At 43.0% G+C, this 21,714-nt stretch overlaps 1 protein-coding gene across 1 annotated transcript; it reads right to left on the bottom strand.

The window, feature by feature from the left end:
- Positions 1–18,318: 18,318 nt before the first annotated feature.
- On the bottom strand, positions 18,319–21,476 carry LAGE3 (L antigen family member 3). The gene is made up of 3 exons (XM_026676245.2): positions 21,372–21,476; positions 19,821–19,949; positions 18,319–19,102 (listed from the first exon to the last, which is right to left on the bottom strand). The coding sequence occupies exons 1-3, from the start codon at positions 21,398–21,400 to the stop codon at positions 18,991–18,993; spliced, it is 270 nt and encodes an 89-aa protein (XP_026532030.1). The 5' UTR covers positions 21,401–21,476; the 3' UTR covers positions 18,319–18,990.
- Between the last annotated feature and the right edge of the window lie 238 nt (positions 21,477–21,714).

Raw genomic sequence — 21,714 nt, 5'->3', positions numbered from 1 at the left:
GTCAGCCTTTCCATAAACACTTTCCCTAAACTCACATCTGCCTTTCTACTTCATCCAAGAGAGTTGGGTGGTAGGGTAAGGAGTAAGGAGAGAAGAGTTGCTGTGTTAGTTACATTTCCCGAATTGCCACGATGTGTGATTCATGCCGTCACCAGTTGCTGGTGTCCATTAGTGGCTGGCAGCACCACACATAACATTTTATCAAGAGCAGAAAGCTGGAGGGCTGAGGGGCTGCGGGGGGTGGGGGGGGGATGAGTATCAATCCTACCCAAGGCCTGTCATAGCCCCTCTTTGCCTCTCCCCTCACCCCAGTGGTGATTTCACCCACCAGCCGTCGCTAATGGCCTCGTAAATGAAATTTTTATTGTTTCTGTCTTTAAAAAAATCCAGAGAGAGAGAAAAAGAGCCAAGATATAAATCCTGCAAAGGGGTGGGCGGGTAGGTGAGGAGGTGGCGGGGGGCAATGATCTCAGAATGAGGAGAGGGAAGGAAGAATGGATTTACTCTCCTGCTCTTCAGTTACAACTCGTTTCAGGAGAGGGTGTTGTGGATCGCCATACTCCCTGCCTGCTCCCAACTTTATTGAGACAGAATCCCAATTTGGGCAAAGGCTTAGCTTAATCTGGATCAGGAGGAGGATCTCGCTGTCTTTTGTGCGGAAAGCATCCAGGGCTCCAAGTGGGAAACAGCCCGCCTTGCGACATCCCTGCTCCTTGGCCTGTAATAATCTCTCTAAACAATGCAGTTAGCAATCCAAATCCTGGGGAAGCTCGGATTTCTAGAGCTATAATTCAGCTTTTTCCCTCCCAACCCCACTCCTGGCAGTCTAGTGGGAAATGCAAATTGTAAGTCAGCAAAGACGCATGATGATTATAGCGGATCCCAGTCTGAAATGACCAAATCCTTCACTGCAGTGAGTCTGGGCTAAATAAAAGTAGATTCGCTTGCAGGAAGCGGGGACTGTGAGCCCAGAGGTAGGGAAGTGAGATGGAATTCTTTTCCATCTGCCAAAGGAAGCGAAAAATGTTTCACAAGAGGATTTCTGACCTGGGGATAACAGCCAAAGGAATGATGGGGCTTGAAGGCTGGACTCCTTGAGCCCTTCTTCCTGCCCTCAGTTTCTCTGCCTGTTCTGCTCCTCTTTCCCCAACAGTTAATGATCTGTTTCCCACCACAATCTGCCAAAACTCAACTGCTTCTTTACTCCAAATAAGAGGACCATTCCAGACTGACTTAGCAAACATTGTTAATTGTTGTGACTGTTGCCTTCCTGCCATCCAAAGCAAGCAAAGGGCCAAGACTAGGTACACTGTATGCATTGGCTCTGCAAAATTATATCACACGCTGTCTAAATTGGAATGGAGCATATCCTGCCTCTCATCTCCTCAGATGTCAATAAAATGGCGGTGGAAAGTAGTCTTGAGGAAATGAGACAAAAGGAGACTTGGAAAAAAGTAGGCCTATTTACAGCAAGACAGCCAGGACTGGACCAGCTATGTAGCAACACAAAATAGGTTGCTTAAGGCAGAGAATTTAAGCATTGTGTTTATCTTCCAGTGGATCCCTCCACCCCCTTTGGGCCTAGTTGCCTCCACATTTTGTGTAGTGGCTCCTTTGATAGCTGCTGGAATGATGCTAGCGTATGTGGCCCCCAGCCTATTCACAGTGGGGCACCCCATTGTGGGAAGTGAGACATTAGCAAGTCACTGTCTTCTACTTCAGGCATACAATAGTTTGCACAGTGATGGAAATATTCTGGAAGAAGGAGAGGGGAGGGGGAAGGAGAGGGGAGGGGAAGGGAAGGGAATGAAGTGGGGAGAGGTGGGGAGGAAAGGAAAGGAAAGGAAAGGGGGGAAAAGGAATGGAATGGAATGGAAAGGTTCTACTTACACAAAAGGAAGAAAAAAAGCAAGAAAAGAGGAAGGGCATCACTTTAAAAAATTGAGGATATAATTCTTCACTGAGGAAGCATGCAAATAAGATACTGCTGAGGAAAATGCCATTAGAAAAAAAGAAATAACCCTCCCACATCCACATCAAAACACCAAGGAAAAGAATACCAACTGGTGTTCCCCATCCTTTCTCCAGCAAGGAAAAATTGCCTTGCCTAATTTACCTAGAAAAACTATACCAGTAGTCCTCGACTTGTGTCGACTTCAACTCCCAGAATTCCCCAGCCACAGCATTTACTTCAACCCCTACCCGAATTGAAGTCAGCTTATCTTAAAGTTGCTACAGTTGAGAAATGCTGGTTTAGGATATGCTGTAACTTAAGATCTAACTGTAAAGAAAGGAAATGGCTATTGGAACAACAAGTTCTTTCAAAAGGTATGCTTGCAAGCCTTTTAAAAGCAGTAAGAACATCCCAGAGACACTTTAGCTGCCTTGGAACAGATTGAAACACTAAAACGTGGCTTTTGACTACATTTGGTCTCATTTTACATGGAGACAATAAGACGCCTTTTATTCTTCTTTCTATTCTTCTTCTTTATTTCTTCTTCCTAAGGAGATTCCTTGAGTAGCACCAGTTGGAATGCAAAATAAAGCTATGAAGTCCAAACTGTAAACCCACTGCATCAACATCAGCTTTGTATATTCAGAATACTGTTGAATAAACACAGCAGAGAGAGAAAATGTGGGTGCTGAAGCAATAAATTGAGCTGTCATAACTGTACACTCACATATGTTTCTGCCATAAAAGGCCAGAGGTGGGCTGTGCTTTCTGTCTGCACTTTCCTATCAATGAATTTCCAAGCAAAATGGCATGTGACTTTTGCCTACTTCCCGGATTTGAAACATATGTGACTGTACTTTCCCTGAAACACATGTCCCCCTTGATTAAGTGACTGCCATCTAACCATACGCCTTGTCAAAAGCACAATTCCCAAGATTGGCATTGTTTCACGATTCTGCCTCCTGAGCTATTGCATAAATATGCCGTAACATTTTGCATTGCAAAGGTAGAGACCACTATTAATCTGCCCCAGGTCTTTGACCCTGGATTGGTGCAGGATGGTAGCATTCAGCAGACCATGGAGAAATTTAGGAAACATTTCTTCACATGCTCCTGCTTCCATAATTCCCCCAGCCTTTCTACCACAATCAAAATTGCAGTGCTTCCCTCAGTGCATTTCCACAAAGGAACATAAATAAAGTCTGGCAATTAGAGAGCTTGTTGCAGGTTTACTATATATTACTTTAATGCCTGCTGCTCTTCCTTAACAAAGTAGCTACGTATATTACAGGTCAGCATCTACAGTAACAGCAAAAGAAGAAAGGAAGGAGTTTATCTGCATTGGCAGGGTAATATTTTTAAAGGCTCACAAGCTCAAGCAAATCCTCGCATTCTGCCTTTTGCTTTAGATGTATCCTGTAAGATCCCTGATCTTTTATTGGACAGCAAGCATGGTTCTTCAAAGGATGACCTTCCTCTGCTCTATCAAAATCAATAAGAATCTTAAAATGAGATAAAACCAAATAGTTCTTTTCCTCCGGACAATATATGTCAGCCTTTGCAGATTATTATTTGACTAATTTAAAAAGTGGGAATTTTATCCCAGGGCGGGATATAGCCTTCATTTCATAATCTGGCATTTTGATCCCTCAGATGGGATCAAAACTGAAATAAAGACTTTTTTTTTTAAGTGAATTAGGGAAATGTGGAATTTATGGTTCATCTTGGGTGGTACATTTATATTTTTAGCTTAGAGTAATTCAAAGAATTTAAAATAATTTCATTCGTGAACAGGCATCACTTCCTTCTTCAAAGATGGCAAGGCGATAGAAATACATAATTTGTGAGGACGTTTGAATTTTAAGGGCTCATACACATGAGCTCCTCTCGAGAAGTAAGGTTATAAATGAACCAGTTTTCAGGGTTTGGCTTATTCTGGCTCCCTTTGCCCCAGGCATGTTTGACCCACCAACGCACATAAGTCCATAATTTTCAGGATGAAGAATTAAAAGTGATCTTAGTGGGATTCATCATGTGTGAGACTTTGTTGAACTGCAGTCCCAACAACCCCTGTTAGCTAACCCTGTTGACTTTAAAACTCAGGCACCAGAGTTTGGCATGGAACTAATTAAAACTGAATGTCAGAATTTGGGAGAGAGACTTAACTTTACAAAGTGGCTCTTTCGCCCTTCCCAACAGTGTGAATCATAACTATTTCAGGCAAAAAAAGAAAAGCTTTTTCTTCATCTACTGCATATAAAGGTCTTGATGTAGGGTATAGTCACCAATGATACATACATTCTATATCTGTGATGCATCAGAAACAACTCAAACAATGAGATACATTAGTTAGAACAGGGGTCCCCCAGTCCATGGACTGGCACTGATCTGCGGCATGCCAGCAACCAGTCCACGCAAACAAATGAAGCCCCATCCGTGGGATGCAAGCAGCACGCGAAACTACGCACCCTCCGGTCCACAGAAAAACCTCTCTCCATGGAACCAGTCCCTGGTGCCCAAAAGATTGGGAGCCACTTAGATCATAAGAATTAGATAATAGAAAACACTGGTTTTTACATAATATCCCAAATTTATGCTTTACATCATCCCCCTTTCCCAATTAAGTTTGTATCTTGCTTAATACTTGCAAATATATTCAAGGACTTCCAGAATAGGCTACTTTTTACACATGAAAGATATGGCTTTGCTGAAAAGAAAACATGGTCTCTCAAGCTTCAAAAGGAAGCAAAGATGCCATGCTAAAATGCCATTATCACCTGTATCAAAAAGCTAAAGAAAAAAATTCCTGATTAACAACCCCGATCGACAGAAGCTGGGAGCTGGAGTTTGATCATATTTGGAGTCTCAAGCGTTTCACCCATAGCATCTGTGCTCTAATGTACATTGACACAGGAGCAGGAAGCCCCAGGTGCGAGAAAGCTGGCTTTGGACCAGACACCATTACTGAAATTGTTTTTAACCAGACTGAATTGTTTAATGTAAACCAAGAGACAGAAGCTCGGGCTTGTAAGAGGGAGTGTTCACAAAACAGGCCTACTCATGGCTAATTTGAACTAAAGGCATGGGGGGGGGGTGTGTGGATTGCACAATACTTAAGATTGCAATGTGGTTAGCGAACCTGTGGTTTAGTGTCATGCAAATGCAGCTTGTGCCCATTGCCCATACTTGAATGACCTTGTGTTTTCTTGAGCTGAGGAGTCTGACTGACTTGCAGATGGATCCTGCCGCTGCCCTCCATTCGCCCAACCACACATACTGCAAACCGTACTTCCCTGCTTCATTATCCCTCACCTTGTGGGCTCCTGGAAGCATTAATAAAGGCTTTAACGTGGTTAATTGCTTCCCTGCCTGAGAAGAGGCTTGGGGGCAGCAGCTGGAATGAAAAGAATAGCTGTTAACAATCCAGCCTGAGCTTCTGTTATAACAGAATAAAGACTTCTGTGCTTTTTTAAAAAGCTGGGAGGGATCTAGTGAACTGCGGTAATCTAAACCAGGAGAATGACGCTCTGGGCCCTGGGACAGGATGTGTAGGTTTGAGCACCACCCGCAAACAACCTCACAGCCAAACATATGCGGTATTGAGCCATACTGGCCTTGCAACACCCTTGAATGACATTACGCTGGTCTGGAAGGGGACCAAAGATGGAAATGAAAATGATCATAAGACGTATTCCAAATACACACACTACTTTGTCAATTCAGCTGGATTAATTACAGGTAGTCCTCCTTTGATGACCACAATTGGGACTGGCAACTCAGCCGTTAAGCAAAGCAGTCACTAAGTGAAGCAAGGACTATGCTTATGAACTTTTTTCAGATTTCGTTTGTTTTACAGAAGGTTGCAGATGCAAGGATGTGTCATAAAGTTACTTTTTTTTAATCACCATCGTTGCTGGAAACCATCATCACTAAATGAGGCAGTCGCTAAACAAGGACTACCTGTATTCCCTTTTGAGAAAACTAGGATTGGGCTACTGATGTTTTTAGCACTCCATTCTGAAATAGTTGTCTGCTTCCCACAACAGTGTTTCCTCCCTGTGAAGGAGAATTAAATAGTAGACTGGGTCTGAATCTTGATCCCTTTGGTCTAAAATGGAAAATTATTTTAATGCCCCTCCTACTATTAAGTGTGGGGGGAGGGAGGAAGAATTGCAAACAAGAAAAAAATTCTGCAATTATTTAGGCAGCTTTTTGTAAATGAACTTCTCCACTTCTATAGAAAGAATCAACATCATCCATTGCCTCTGTTTCAACTTGCAATGCAGCACAGGAATAGCAGTAGCACTTAGATTTATAAGCACTTCACAGTGCTTTTACAACCCTCTCTAAGCGGTTTACAGAGTCAGCCTATTGCCCCCAACAATCTGGGTCCTCATTTTATCAGCCTTGGAAGGATGGAAGGCTGAGTCAACCTGAGCCTGGTGAGATTCAAACTGCCAAATTGCAGTCAGCCAGCAGTCAGCAGAAGTAGCCTGCAGTACTGCACTCTAACCTCTGTGCCACCATGAGTCTTAAGGGTTGATTTAGAGTTGTCTGCAACTACACATAGGCATCACAACATACCTACACTGCAAAGGGGTTGATAGGTAAGTGTAGATTGCAGATGGCTGCAGACTAGCCAATGCACACAACTCCCAAATCCCAACTACGGGTTGTGCAAAGGTGTACATCCTACCTGCTGATAGGTTGATCTGACCTATTCTTGCTTTGCTGTTTGAATGCCAGAACATTATATTTGCAGAAATATAAATGGAACACCCATGCAACCGTCCCTGAATGACAGACACATGGGTTCCCTGATGTGTAGCGCCACAGATGTCTTTAAGATGGGGCAGGTGGCTACTGCTGCTACTGGCACACTCTGTTCTACCACTTGTACTGGAATGGCCTCCCACCAATCAGTCAGGACAGGAAAATAACGTATACGTGTATTAATTTTAAAAGCCACATTATTGACAAACTGAGCCAGTTTGGTTTAGTGGTTAAGGCACCAGTCTGGAAACCAGGAGAGTGTGAGTTTTAGTCCTGCGTTAGGGATAAAAGCCGGCTGGGTGACCTTGGGCAAGTCACTATCTCTCAGCCCAACTCACCAACTTGTTGGAAAAATAGGAGGAGGAAGAAGTACAATGGTGCTTTGTTACTCATTGTTAATTGGTTCCGGGAGGTGTGATAAGTACCAAAAACAATGAGTTCTAAACAAATTTTTCACATAGGGAATAAAGTAGTAAGTCACAAGGCAGACAACTAGTGACAAGTTCTAGCTTGTGCGGTGAGTATCAAACAAACGATGAGTACCGGGACAAAATTTTCATGTCAAAAGGCATTGAGTACCAAATTCGATGAGTTTCAAAGCAGTTGAGTACCAAGTTACCACTGTACTAGGCATGTTGGTTGCCTTGAGTTATTTTTACAAAATAATAATGCTGAGAAACAAACAAACAAGCATATGTCATTGACTACCATTGCTGGACATTTACTGTTTCTGGATCAGAAACTTCCTATCTCTGAATATTAATCCCAGAGAAAAAGCAAGGAAGTGGTTCCTCTGGGCAGACTCTTGCGTTCATCCAGCAGAACCTTCCTTATTGGATAGGGTTTTTCTGAACAAGGAGGCCTGTGGTCTGAACAAACTCTATAGTCATGTGGAGGCCCCAGCCCCATTGGCCATTGCACAGGCCACCAAGAGAGCTTTAAGATGAAGCAAATAAATTAAAAAAAAAAACATGTAGCAAAGGATGTAATAAGTAACACCCCTAGCCTAAGCCCCACAGTTCTGGAGTGTGCTTTGCCACAAATAGCAGACAGGGAGGGGTGGGGTGTGGAATACACTCCTAAGTGGTTTCCCCTACATTATTTGGAAGGAATCTTGAAACCCAATCCTCTCCAGTGCCCTGAATAGGACCAGCCCTCTAATCTTTCTGTATTCTGGCATAATGAGAATGGCAATTCCATATCTCTGGAAGATCCACATTTGACAAAGCCCCCACCTGCTTCCACTTGCTCTCTGGTCAGTAACCAGGGTGTGGTCCCAAAGAAAAAACACACACACAAATGGTGTTTAACACTTTTAATTTAAAAACAGTCTAGCACTAGGCCACAGGCGGCCCGGTGTGCCTGTAAAAACCTCCACCACCACCCCAACACCTCCCCCTCACACATGCCCCTCCCTCCATTTCTGCCTCTGGGTAGAGAGAAGCAAAAGAGTATAATGTGAATCAGCTACAAGTTCAGAGCAGCCTCATAAAGATTCATTACAATCAGGGGCCTTTTAGAACATTAATTGCGTACTGTGCTGGCATTGTGTGCCAATTGTGTCTTCAGCCAGGGAGAGGTGGGAATGGAAGAGAGAGAGAGAGCTTAACTCCCCTCCGATGCACCTCAGATTCGGAAACAAGGAGGGGGGGAGGGGGGGAGAGAGGAATACAATATCCTGAAGCTGCAGTCCGGGGTTCAAAGCGCTTGCTTTGGGAGATCCAGGAAAAATCCATCTGGTTCTGTCAGAGGGAGCTCAGGATGAAAGCTGGTGGACAAATGAGACTTTCAAGCCAGCCGAGGGGCAGTGCTGAATCCTTTCCTTGCTCTGGTCTTCCCACAGTTAAGCCCCAATCTGGATCCCACAGGAATAGCTCTTTTTATGTAGGACAGTCCTTGAAGAATAACCGCTGATTATAAATCCAGGGATGGGAAGCTCCCCGGGGCCCAAATGAGGGAACTATGATGCCCTTTCATGTTTCTTTTGTCTTTTTTTTTTTAATTATTTGTTGCTATTATTCAGGGCAAGGTGAGAGACAAGTAAGCATCAATAATAAGAATCAGAGACAAAAGGCTCATTTTGGGATGCAAGGTGATGTCAGTCTCCGAGGCCTCTGCAAGCCAGTTTTGGCTTCTAGGACGCTTAGGTGAAAATACCAGGGAGGGAGGTGGTGGGATCTGAAGGAGGAAAAACATCTGGGAGGTAAATGCCTCCCCCCCACACACAACTCCTCTTGCTATGTATGATATTGGAGACCTCGGCCTGAGGAAATGGGTTGCAGATGGGGGCTGGAACCCTCGCCTGCTTCCAGAGAGGCATGTGCTCCACGACCCTCTGCCCGGGCGTTGGGACCCTCCCCCCGGCGGCCAACCCCTCCCCCACTCGGGGAGGGGGGGTTTCTAGATCCCGGAAGTCATGATTCCTCCCCTACGAAAAAGAAAAAAAAAAGGTGGGGGTGTGGAAGGCCAGAAAAAACTAGCCACCCAAAACAAGGAAGGCGTTTCATGGCTGCCTGGGACGCAGCATTTCAGCAGGCGGGGACGGTGGGATGGAAAGGGGTTTGGGCTGGTCGGGTTCTCCGCTCTCCCGATGCTGAACTGAAGCGGCCCTCCTGCGAGCTAACCGCGGCGACGCAGCGATGGGAGTGGGGGGGCTGGTCGTCAGAAGAGGGGGCGAAGAAACGCGGGTCGATTCCTGCGTCTGAACCCTAAAACTGGGTTGCGGAGAGCCAAGGTGACGCCAAGTCTATTCAGCGAGGCAATGCCGCCATCTGGTGGCCATCGATCCGTTTGAGCAACAAGCCGGGAGCGCCTTGAGCTAATTTTGCACGCCGGCACAAAAAAGATGTTCCACACCCTTTTCATCTGTCGCCGAACCATCTAGCAACCTTCCCTCGCCCTCCCCTCGTCCAACACGCTCCTTTTATAGTAAGAAAGCTTCTGCATCCCCAGCCAATTCTAACCCCTTTCTGGAGCATCAGATCATCCTTTCCGCACACCCACATTTCCAAGGAACTAGGAATCGGACTCAGAAATCTGCTCCCCCCTTTAGTTCTCTCCACGCTCCCCCCACCCCCGACAATCTCTATCAATAGAGGTGCAAAAGTGGTGTGAGGCTAAACGGGGCATTTCGTTTATCCTTCCCCCCCCTCCGCCCCCTCCACGCAGGCATCCAAAAGGAATAAACAAGGGAAAAGGACGAACTCCCATTGGTGCAGCCCAAGCGGGAGAAGCGGGAGGATTAAAACAAAAAACAAAAACGAGCTATAATTGGCACCACAGGAGAGCCCTGGTGTGGGATGATTCACAGGGCTGGAATTCTGAGATCCTGCTGCCATAAACCCTTTTTAGGAATGGGCAGATTTTGTTTTGTATGCAAAGGGGAAGCAAAGGGAGGGTGAAAGAGGTGGCTCAGGGGAGCATCATCTCTGGGTGACTGAGGCAGTGGTGGGATTCAAATTTTTTTTACTACCGGTTCTGTGGGCGTGGCTTGGTGGGCCTGGCAGGGGAAGGATCCTGTAAAATCTCCAGTCAGAGGTGGGATTTGCCGGTTCTCCAAACTACTCAAAATTTCCGCTACTGGTTCTCCAGAACTGGTCAGAACCTGCTGAATACCACCTCTGGACTGAGGGCAAGAAAACCCTGTTTTCCCCACAGCTAAATGCCATCATCGGCCTCTTTCTGAGGGGATGGTACAATACATGAGACAGCTTGAGAGACTTTTTTAAAAAAAAAAAACAATCAGTTTTGCAAAGAGACTGTTAACTACAGGCAATTATTTCACATTTTCCCTGAAGTAAACATAATTTTGCCTATCCACACATTCAAGGAAAAGCTGAAAACTTGTGTAGCTTTTGAATGCTGGTCAAATGGGCTGACAAAAGAGGCTCACAGATGATTGTGGAAAGCACATTCAAGGCAGCAGCCGCTTTCAAGGTGACCAGAACCTGCTTATTCAGGCCTGAAGCTGTGACCAAGATTTGCACAAGAGCAGACAATTGTGGGTGCTTCTCAGGCAGATGGGAGGCTTCCCATAATGAACCAGAAACAGCAGTCCCTGAGTCTTTATTCTTGACCACCACTCAGTCAGGAGCGTGGCTGTTCGTGTCTGAAGGCTGCCCTCAGTTCACCACAGTGCTTACTATTTTAATGAAATGTAGATGGCTTAAATTAACCTCTTTGATTAGAGGAAAAACAATATCTGCATTAATGGCTGATCAGGAACCCCTATAGACATGGAATGAAAAGAAATGCACTTATGATGTGTGGTTTTGACTGGATAATAAGAAAAAGCAAGCTAGATAATTTTGTAATGGTACTTATATTTGCTGGAAAGGAAATTGGAAACTTCTGGGTTTTTTATTCTTTCTTTTTGTACTTCTTTATTGCTTTTACTCTTTATTTGTTGGCTTTATGTTCTTCGTAAAACTTTATACAAATTGTTTTTTTAAAAGTTAATTAAATGTAGAGATCCAAACCTTTGAACAGCTTCAGAAGATGCTGCAGCTCAGTCAATGAATCTTTACCTAAAAGACAAAATCCATGATACCATGGCAAAAGCAGGGCACCCACTTTTGGAAGGCTCACTCAGGGGCCCCTAACCTTGGTGGTACATTAAGGCAAGCCAGTAAGAGTTGGTGCTCACATGCTTGGTTACTTTTTCCACTCCTCAACCTTTCTTCCTTTTATATCATGTCTATTAGACCAGGGGTCCCCAACCACCAGGCCCCGGACCGGTCCCGGTCCGTGGAACATTTTCTACCGGGCCGCTGGTTTGCTGGGCGCCGCCATCTTGTTTTGATGAGAAAGTGCTTCCGGTGAGCTTTTCCGGTTGGAAAGCGGCGTTTGGGGCCTGAAGGAATCCTCGCGCCTTAGTTTCATCGAAGGGGGGCGGCTTCAAACAAAACTAAGGCGCGAGGATTCTTTTAGCACCCAAGGCAAGGGGAGCCGGCGACCGTCCCGAAGCCGTCCCGCCCATCGACAAAGGTACAAAGGAGGAGTTGATGGTGGCGGGGAGAAGCGGGGGACGGCTGGCTGGCCGGTCGCTCGGCTCGCCTTGCCATGCATGCTGATGCCGGTACTGGGCCGCGGATCATTTTGTGATGCTGGTACCGGGCTGCGGCACAAAAAAGGTTGGGGGCCACTGTATTAGACTGTAAGCCTCTGGGCAGGAACTATAGACTTATAGACTTTTCAATCTATAAAGTTTCTCTGAAGTCAAACTCAGTTTCTGGAGATTTCATGTCCATGTCCATGCAGCTTTCTTGACAAGAATACAAAGTGGTTTGCTGTTCTTGCAGGATGTTTTTTAGCCTTCTCAGTCTCGCCTACTCTCTGGGTGCTTCCTGAGGGCCTTTCTTCCAAATATTAACTCAGTTTGATCCTGCTTAATTTTTGCCAAGATCAGATAGGTGCTAAGTATGAGTTTTAATCTGTATCCTGCATATAGCACACTTAAGTACTTTATAAATAATTACCATAATAAACACCAAAGAAGAGTGCTTTAGTTTTGATCTCAGGAGATGGCCTTAATAATCCAGCACAATCAATGGGTTGACCTGTTCTTCCTAGTCCCCCAAACAAATTGATTTTGTAAGGTTCTTGCAGTGCACTGACATGATTTCCTTATTTTTTCAAGAGGTGGCTCTTTTGAAGGAGAAGAGGTAGAAGAAACCAGCAGAAAGAAGAGACTGGTGGAAAGATGGAATGTACAGGAGTGGGTGGAGCAGAGGGGTTGGGCAGCAGAAAGTATTCACGACACAACAAAGAAAATGTGGTGGTGGTGTATTGCTTGACTTGGCACAATCTTGACCCAGTCTAGACTCTCCCCTCTCCCCACACGCGCACTTACCCGCATTCCATCCTGGAAAGAGATAATCACACATCTATTTTGCTGGGCCTGATCCAAATGAAAGGCTCCCCGTGCACCAAAAGACACTTTCAGCCAGCAGACCGTTTCATCCAGCTTTTCCGCTAGCTGAGCAAAAGAGAAAAAAATTATCAGGTTTTCCCCTCCCACCGTAGATTCCTGAAATCACCACAATAAGGGAAAATAGCTGGGCCTGCCAAGGAAGAGAGGAATTGGAAGAAGGATCTGTGGTTTCTTTTCCACGCCAGCAAGAGCGTTCCAAACATCTGCTTGGGTTGACTTCTGACAAAATAAAGGGGCAGAATCTAGCCTAGTAATTGCCTTGAACTAAAAAACACCAAAGAGAAGAAAAAGTACTGCAGAGGTCAATTCTGACAGGCTTCCCCCTGACCGTAGTTCCCCATTGCAATTTCCTTTAGTCGCAAAGGCTTAACCCAGAGGTCTCCAAACTTGGCAACTTTTAAGACTTGTGGACTTCAACTCCCAGAATTCTCTAGCCAGCAGAGCTGCAGAGGTCAATTCTAACAGGCTTCCCCCTGACCCTGGTTCCCCATTGCAATTTCCTTTAGTTGCAAAGGCTTAACCCAGAGGTCTCCAAGCTTGGCAACTTTAAGACTTGTGGACTTCAACTCCCAGAATTCTCCAGCCAGCAGAGCTGCAGAGGTCAATTCTAACAGGCTTCCCCTGACCCTGGTTCCCCATTGCAATTTTCTTTAGTTGCAAAGGCTTACTCAGAGGTCTCAAGTTGGCAACTTTAAGACTTGTGGACTTCAACTCCCAGAATTCTCCAGCCAGCAGAGCTGGCTGGAGAATTCTGGGAGTTGAAATCCACAAGTCTTAAAGTTGCCAAGTTTGGAGACCTCTGGCTTAACCTGTGTTAGGTCCGTAGTTCTTTGACTAGGTGATCCCTCACCTGTTGTTTGAAAATTCCACTGGGCCGAGGTGATGAACATCATCTAGATGAGTTCAGGCTGGGCTCTCAGGAAGCTAGTACTGAATGGCCAATGCTATGACACTTAGAAGTTGATTATTCTAACTCCGTATCAACAAGCAGGCCTGTCAAACTGGCAGCCTACGGGCTGGATGCGCCACATGCTGGCCACGCCCATCCCAGCTCCGCAAAGACAAAAAAAACATTGTGATACATCATAATACATCACATGACGCGATCGAGTTTGACACCCGCAATCAACAACATAAAAAGAGCCAGGAAGTCTGGACAATAAATTGTATGATAATTCACTAAGAGAACTAGATATGTTTAGTCTAACGAAAAGAAGACTTAGTGGAGACACGATAGCAATCTTCCAATACCTGAAGGACTGTCACAGAGAAGAGGGCTCTGATTCATTCTCCATAGCACCTGAGGGCAGGACAAGAAACATTGGCTTGAAGCTCATCAGAGGGAGATTGAACCTGGAAATAAGGAGAATTTTCCTGACAATAAGAATAATTAATTAAAAGCTTGCCTGCCAGAGTTGTGGGTGCTCCATCACTGAAGGTTTTGAAGAAAAAATTGCACAACCATTTGTGCAGGATGGCATAAGAAACCCTACCTTGGGCAAAGGGTTGGACTTAGAGGACTTCCAAGCCCTATGATTCTAGGTCTGGAACGCCACAAAAGACCTTTTAAACTTCACATATTATTTTTCTATTATTAAAATTTGTTTTACGTTGTAGAACAAATGTTCAATTACAGGAAATCCAAGACTTACAAAGCTGACCATCTTATGAATACAAGGTTAAAGCCTGCAGGATCACAACAACTTAGGAATAATTTAAAAGTACAATCACGGTATTTAAAAGCACACTGATTAAAAATGAGAAGGCTTAGTCAACTTTGAAGTCTAATAATGCAGCACTCCAAGGATTACTCTTAGTCGCGTATATGTAAATGAGCATGCAGCCCATAGTAATAAATCGTGCAATAAGACAGTTGGTCTTGCACAAATCACTCTGTCTCTCTGCTAAAAATAAGATAAATGCTTATGCTAAGAATGAGATGGTAGAGAAATTTCAGCACATCCTAACTACACAAATACATTCTGAAGCATTACCGCTACTGTGCACAGACAGTAGGAATTTAACCATCAAGAAATGAATTTAGATTGTGGCCACATGATAGAAATTGGTAGCCCTTTTCCTGATTGAAAGTCATGTATATGCAAAAACAGTCTATTTTGAGCTTCATGGGGAAACAGACTCAGTCAAGCACTCTTCAGGACCAACATTCTTGTTTCAATAGTCACTCTTGTATTTTTATTATCTTTAAGGTAGGTGCAAGGATGGTATGAATACGGAGTGGGAGTGTGAGCAGGCTGGTGGATCTGCAGCTTCCATTGAATTACCCATATGAATCAGCGACCAATTTTATCTATTGTATTGGACCCTGTTTAACATCAGCTTTAAGATTCTCTTGATATATAAAAAGCTGGTGTTATAAAAAGCACAGAAAAGAGCAACAAAAATGATTGGTGGGGGCTGGAGGTTAAAACATACGAAGAATGGTTACAGGAATTGGGTGTATGTCTACTCTGGTCTAATGAAAAGAAGGACTAGGGGAGACATGATAGGAGTGTTCCAATATCCGAGGGGCTCCTACAAAGACAAAGGGATAAAGCTATTTTTCAAAGCACCAAAAGACAAGACGAGAAACAATGGATGGAAACTAACCAAGGAGAGAAGCAACCGAGAACTAAGGAGAAAATTCCTAATGGTGAGAGCAATCAACCAATGGAACAATTCATCTTCAGAAGTTATGGGTGCTCCATCACTGGAAGCGTTCAAAAAGAAACTGGACAATAATTTATCTGAAATGGTATAGAGTCCCCTGCTCTAGCATGGGGTTGGACTAGAAGACCTCCAAGGTCCCTTCCAACTCTTTTATTCTATGTTCTAAACGCCTTGATTTTTGAGCTTTAGACTAGGTTTGTGGTAGATATTGATGGTGGGCAAGTATTAACCCAGGTGGCACCTTTTATTTTCCCAGTTAAAAACCTTGGTGTGTAATAGGGGCCAACTTACCTTGTTAGAGCAGTATTTTTACCTCATCCCCAGGGGTGGGATTCTACCACTTCGCACCTATTCGCTAGAACCGGTTGTTAACATTCTAAGCAGTTTGGAGAACTGGTTGTTAGAAGAAATTACTGGCCTAATCCTGTAAGGAAGGTAGGAAGGAAACATTCTGGTGTTGCTTACAGAAACTGCCTCTCCATTAACCTGGTTAGCTGGTTGTGCTGACTAAAGGGATACTGAGTGCTTGTCAGGAATATCCCTGAACTTAGCACCAGCTTTATATGGCTGGAAATTCAAGAGGTCAGACCGCCCCCCCTCCAAATCTGAGACTGGAAGGGAAACAGATAGTTTGGGGAGTTGGAATTAGTGGGGAAAAGAGGATAACAAAACTATAGTGATGGTACAAACCATTATAATTTCACCAAACTTTTTAAAAAAGCTTTCAACTAGGGTTTGTATGTTACCAAGTGGGTTTTTTTTTCAGATGCCAGCTACGTTTGTCAGCTGCATTTGCAGAAAGAAGGAAGGAAGGAAAGAAAGAAAGAAGGAAAGGAAAAAGGAAAGAAAGAAAGAAAGAAAGAAAGAAAGAAAGAAAGAAAGAAAGAAAGAAAGAAAGAAAGAAGAAAGAAAGAATTTAAAAAGTTTTAAGTGGATCGGAAGACCACAGAGATTTGAAATATTATTTTTGCTGTAAGATTTGAAAAATTAGTCAAATAATATATTTGTGAGAAATGACTTGAAACTGAACTAAATCCATATTAGTAACTGAGGCTTGATGAAAGTTGCAAATGGACGCTAGAGGGAGCAAAAGGGCCAGGCAGTAAAGAGCTAAAATGGCTAAACCAGCTACAATACTGTACTGTATATCTTTTTTGTATCTTAAAGAGTTGTTTTTTTTAAACATGGATTGAAATATTGATAATTAGCATCTCAGAAAAGATACATATTTCAATTGATAAACTTTTAGAAGATAACGAGGGGGGGAAAAACCTTTAACCTGACATAAACATTACGGAGTTTGAAGGCATGGAAGACAATAAAATTTAAATTACTAAAATGAGATTACAAAAGACAAATCAAGAAAAGAATCTGGTTATGAAAAGCTGCAACAAGAAATGATGGGTGATGCCTCTGTGGATTTTTACTAAGAAAGGCGGTGAAAACTCTAAAGCCTTCTTTAAATACCAGAAAGTGATGAAAAATGAAATCCTGTGATATCGTATGAATAATTTAAAGATCAAGGTTCTATAGGGCAAAAAGAAGGAATGCTATACAAAGTTGGACTATTTGAACAGGGATACACAATTTGTTTGATATTCCTGGACCTACTACTCCTAACGGATTTTTTGCTGAACTAGGATTGAAAAGATTATTTTTGGACTGCTAATTATTATTTATAATTTATTTATACAGTAAATAAAAATTAGGCTATGTCGATGAGTTTTTTTTATTTGTAACTTTAAGAAGAGGTGAAAAAGTATATTAACTTATGCTGAGTATGGTGGAAATTTGGAAACCACTTCTTTATCATTTTCCCCTTCTTTCTGCACTTTTTTCTTTTAATTTTTTTTTACAATTTAAAGACCTCAATTTTTTTCAAAAAAGGTAGATCTTTCTGCTGTGGATTTATTCAACCCACCTTTAAAACTGAACAATGGCCATTGGCCAGTTCTCTCCTTTGCCCTTTCTGAATTTCCTTCCACACAGCACATTGTCATTATCACTCTGAATGGCAATTTTGGAATTAAGGCTATGGGCCAAGTGTGACTCAAAATCAAGCCATGTATGTTCTCCACTGTATAAACCGGGGTCCCAAACACTCCCCGTCCCCCGGTCTGTGGACCAGTACAGCGCCGAGTCATGCCAGAAACAAGCAAGGCCCCATTCACAGGACACAGGCAACACCTGAAACCACACCCTCTCCGGTCCGTGGAAAAATGTCTCACCATGGAACCAGTCCCTGGTGCCCAAAAATTTGGGGGAGCAGCTCTGGTGTAAGCAACCAGAGCAAAGCAGAGCCATACTTGTTATCTGCATCCTTGCTGGTTTATCAATTTACAGGTACTAGTATTATATACCTGTCACAGGGAGTATCTGACACCCAAATGAACTCTCTGTATGATTAAGCAGTTTGACTTGTGGAGGGTGAAAGGATGTGTTACAAGAGCAGTCATATCTATGGATTGTTGGCATGAGCCCCTGTTGAGAAAGTAACTGCCCAAAGCATTTTCCCAATATTTCTGGCAATGGGTGCCATTCACTGTCAGTTCATATTTTTGTTACTGTAACCCATATTTTCTGCTCAATTTTGTACTGTCTCACATTGACTGGGGGGTGGATTGATTTATTCACTTAGAGTTACACTATGTGCTGAGTGCTTTCAGCAGAAATGCAGACAAATAGTACATTGTCAGTTATGACTTTATGCAAACTTAACCTGGGTTTTAACTCCATTAAATTCAACCGGGATTACTCCTAGATTAGAAACTGGCAGATTTCCTCAAGTTAAAAACTACCAATCACATATTGTTATGTGACCTTCAAGGGAAAAAGAATACGTAGCAAGGAAATAACAGAAAACAGAAAAACTGGTTTCCAACATATTTTGGCTTTGATTTGGAAAAAACTACTCAGATGACCAATTTCCTGTTAATATTTCAAAACAGCCCTATGAAACCAGCTGGATGGAAGAACCAATCATAGGTCGGTTAATTTCATTTACTGGAGAAATCACCAGTCATAAATTCATAAACCTTGCAGGACTGCCTGCTTGACATATTTAACAAAAATAATAGATGGTGTTTCCTGTTTCTATTTCTAAATCACAGATGGCATCCTCTTCTAAACATTGCGCATCATGCATCCAACGTTTGCATCGTGTTCATAAACCTTTTAATTCAGGAGCCCGCCCCCCAAAAACATATTTCTTAAGATTTTGTTATGACCACATCATTTGTCCAGCAGTTTTTTTTCCCATAGTCAAAAATATTTTATTAGTAAACACATGCAAGGGTGTAAGATGAATGGGATAATATAATAAAAATACATATCATATAAACATAACTTTCAGTAAAATGTATCTTCCCAATCAAGAACCTTAGCCAGACTGCTTGTAGCTTGTGGAAGTTGAAGTGTTAACATATCTGGAGAACATCAGGTTGTTTTTTTGGGGGTGGGGAGGCCAAGGCAGTTCTAAACTTGCCTACTTCTTGGTGCAAAATGGTTTATCAGGTTCTTGAGCTCCATAGTACAAGTACTCATCTTGTTTTCCATCCTGGCTCCAAGAAAGGACTGTCCAATGCCTCCTCTGAAATCAGCCGTGAGTGGCCAAGTCCAGTATCCAACAAAATCCATTTTATTGATCTGATATAACAGTTTATCAAGCTACGGGTGGTCCAAATAGATCCATAGTTTCCACCACCAAGGAGAGATGCTCCAAGAAGGAGTTAATGGAAACACGCAGGATCCTAGCTTCCTCTGCTCTCCACTGCCTAGAAATAATAGTAACAAAAATAATGAATGGCGCATTGTTAAATGTACAAGACTGGTCTCACATCAACACTGCACTTTCTACAATACCATATATTAGATTTATTGTCTGAATGTGCAGACCTTACTGATGGATTTCCTTTACTTTTTGCACTTATAATCCACCTTCCTCTAGGAATTCAAGGTGACATATGTAATAATCTCTCTCAATTCTTATCCTCCCAACAACTCTATAAAATAAATAAAGCTGGCCAACCTAGGCTCAGAGAGCTTTATGGCTGATCAAGAATATGAATATGAATGTCTTTCTAATCCCAATCCACTACTTTATACTTTTACAGCATGCTGGGTCTTTCATCAAACTAGCCCTGACCACCAAATTCTCTTGTTTTAAGTCTCCAAGGGTGATGTCCAGTTCTGAAAGCAGGCTCTATCAACCCAATGGCAAGCTTGACATCAAACATGAAATTGCACTAGCAAGCAGAAGCCAGCTTGCTCCTTCTGGTTCCCCTAAGGCTGTTTCTCTTGATAGATCATGCCCCCTGCCTCTTCTAGCTATAGATCAGAGGTCTCCAAACTTGGCAACTTTAAGACTCGTGGATTTCAACTCCCAGAATTCCTCAGCTGGCTGAGTAATTCTGGGAGTTGAAGTCTACAAGTCTTAAAGTTACCAAGTTTGGGGACCCCTGCTATAGATGGAGGCCTATAAGCCACACTCACACATGTAAAATGTTGTCTGTCACATCCAGTTCTTTGATGATCCCTCCTTTGCGAGGCTCAGGATCTGGGGCCAGAGAACCCAAGGCAATCTTGGCCAACGTTGACGATGGAAAAGGAATTTTCAGTTCACTGATGTTGATATAATCATAAGGAACATAAAATATAGAAAACAGTATAGGGAAACTCCCCACTTCCTCACACTTTCTTCTCATATCATACCTTCTCCCTATCTTTAAAAGGGAAATATATTAATCTCTGTTTACTCAATGGTTTTCAAGCTCGTTTCAAGAGATAGACTCAGGCCTCTTAACAGCTTGTGATCTCAGTATCCACCACTTCACCAAGTCTTTCATCCTGAACCTCAGGAGGTGGATACTAGAGACAGGACTTGTTTAATTATAGCTTTCTGTCTGTATTATTTCCTTGGGGAAATTCACCTGGCGCCAACATGATTTCCTTTCTTCTTGTTTTTCTTCCCCCACACCTGAACTTTTAATTATTGCTATCTTAATGCCCACATAGGCTGGAGAATAGTTTTTAACTTAGGTCTTATTTTTAACTTTTTTATTATTTTATTTTTATTTATAACATTGCATTCATTTCTTCAGTTGTGTTTTAAATTTTTATATAGTATTATAAAACTATACCTCTTGGTAAATAAATGTTATCTTTGTACTATGTAGACAAATAAAGTGTTCAGAGCTTCTAATCCTTTTATGTGTTTAATAATGCCCATTTTGATAGCTGAGTTTATAAAAACTAAGCATATTTGGACTAGTTAGTATGTGGATTGGCAAACATCTGAAGACAAATGTGGGAAGATTAAAAAAAAAAACATTGTAAAATAAGGTGAAAGAAACTGTTTTCATACTATGGCCAATGTAGTCACCAGGAACTGAAGTTGACTCAAGGGAGCATTTTTTTCTTTTTAATGCGTCAAAAGCCAAAACACTAGGACACATGGGGCCCTCTTGTTTGACCTCAGCTCCACTTTTAAAAGGTTGTAGGGTTGATTTAAACTGTAAGATATTGTTAAATATTTTCATTAGCGTCCCCATCTTTTAGGTGGGACATTGCTTCGTCCATAGCTTCGGGAAGCATTATGAATAACCGCCCTAGCCGTTTATCTCTCTTCCCGCCAAACTTTTTAAAACTGCAATCTAGGTTTTATTTTATCTTATTTATTTGAAAGTTGCTGTTCCAGCACAGACCTCAACAGCAAACACGCGGGGACTTGGACACACCATAATTACACGCTTTTGACCCCCATCGCCCTTGCCTTTCCCGTCTCTTATTTCCCCGCATGCAATAGTTTCTACACCGCGCTCACCCGCGAAGGGATGGCACCGGCAGGCTTATGAGAACGAGGGGATCGTCCCTGCGTAGTAAAAGAAGCTTTTGGGGGGAAATGAACCCCGGCGCCCTGATCCTCCGATGCACCCCCCTCCCCGCCCTCCTCCTTTCACGGCTGCATCCCGCTCTCGCCTGCTCAGCCCAGGCCAGGCTCGGATCGGGTCTTTCTCACGATCCCATATACCCGTGTCTGGATACAACGCAAGCCCGGACCCCGGAACAGCCATGCCGCGGCGACGCTCCTCCCAGCCACGTGGGGTGGAAAGGGAAGGCTCCGGAGAGGCCGACTGTGAGGGGAGGAGTGTGAAGGGTTTTTTTTTTGTTTTTTTTTGTACCGCTTTAATTAATATTCAGTTCATATTTATATCCAGGTTATCATAGTCAAATAACCGCTGTTTTTCATCGGCTCAGTAGCGGAGTGTATGTGCATGTGTGTGTGGAGATCTTTAATATATATATATATAAAATATAAAATATTACTTTTAGACTCATTTGGATTTTTTTAAAATTACAATATTTTTATCCTGCTTCTCCACTAGGG

The sequence above is a fragment of the Notechis scutatus genome, chromosome 2 (genome assembly GCF_049901735.1).
Source record: "Notechis scutatus isolate UNSWTSFEM ecotype Mainland chromosome 2, rNotScu1.2, whole genome shotgun sequence".
In the NCBI taxonomy this organism is placed as follows: Eukaryota; Metazoa; Chordata; class Lepidosauria; order Squamata; family Elapidae; genus Notechis; species Notechis scutatus.
Note: the sequence above shows the minus strand (reverse complement) of the source record. Positions and strands in the feature narration are given on the sequence as shown.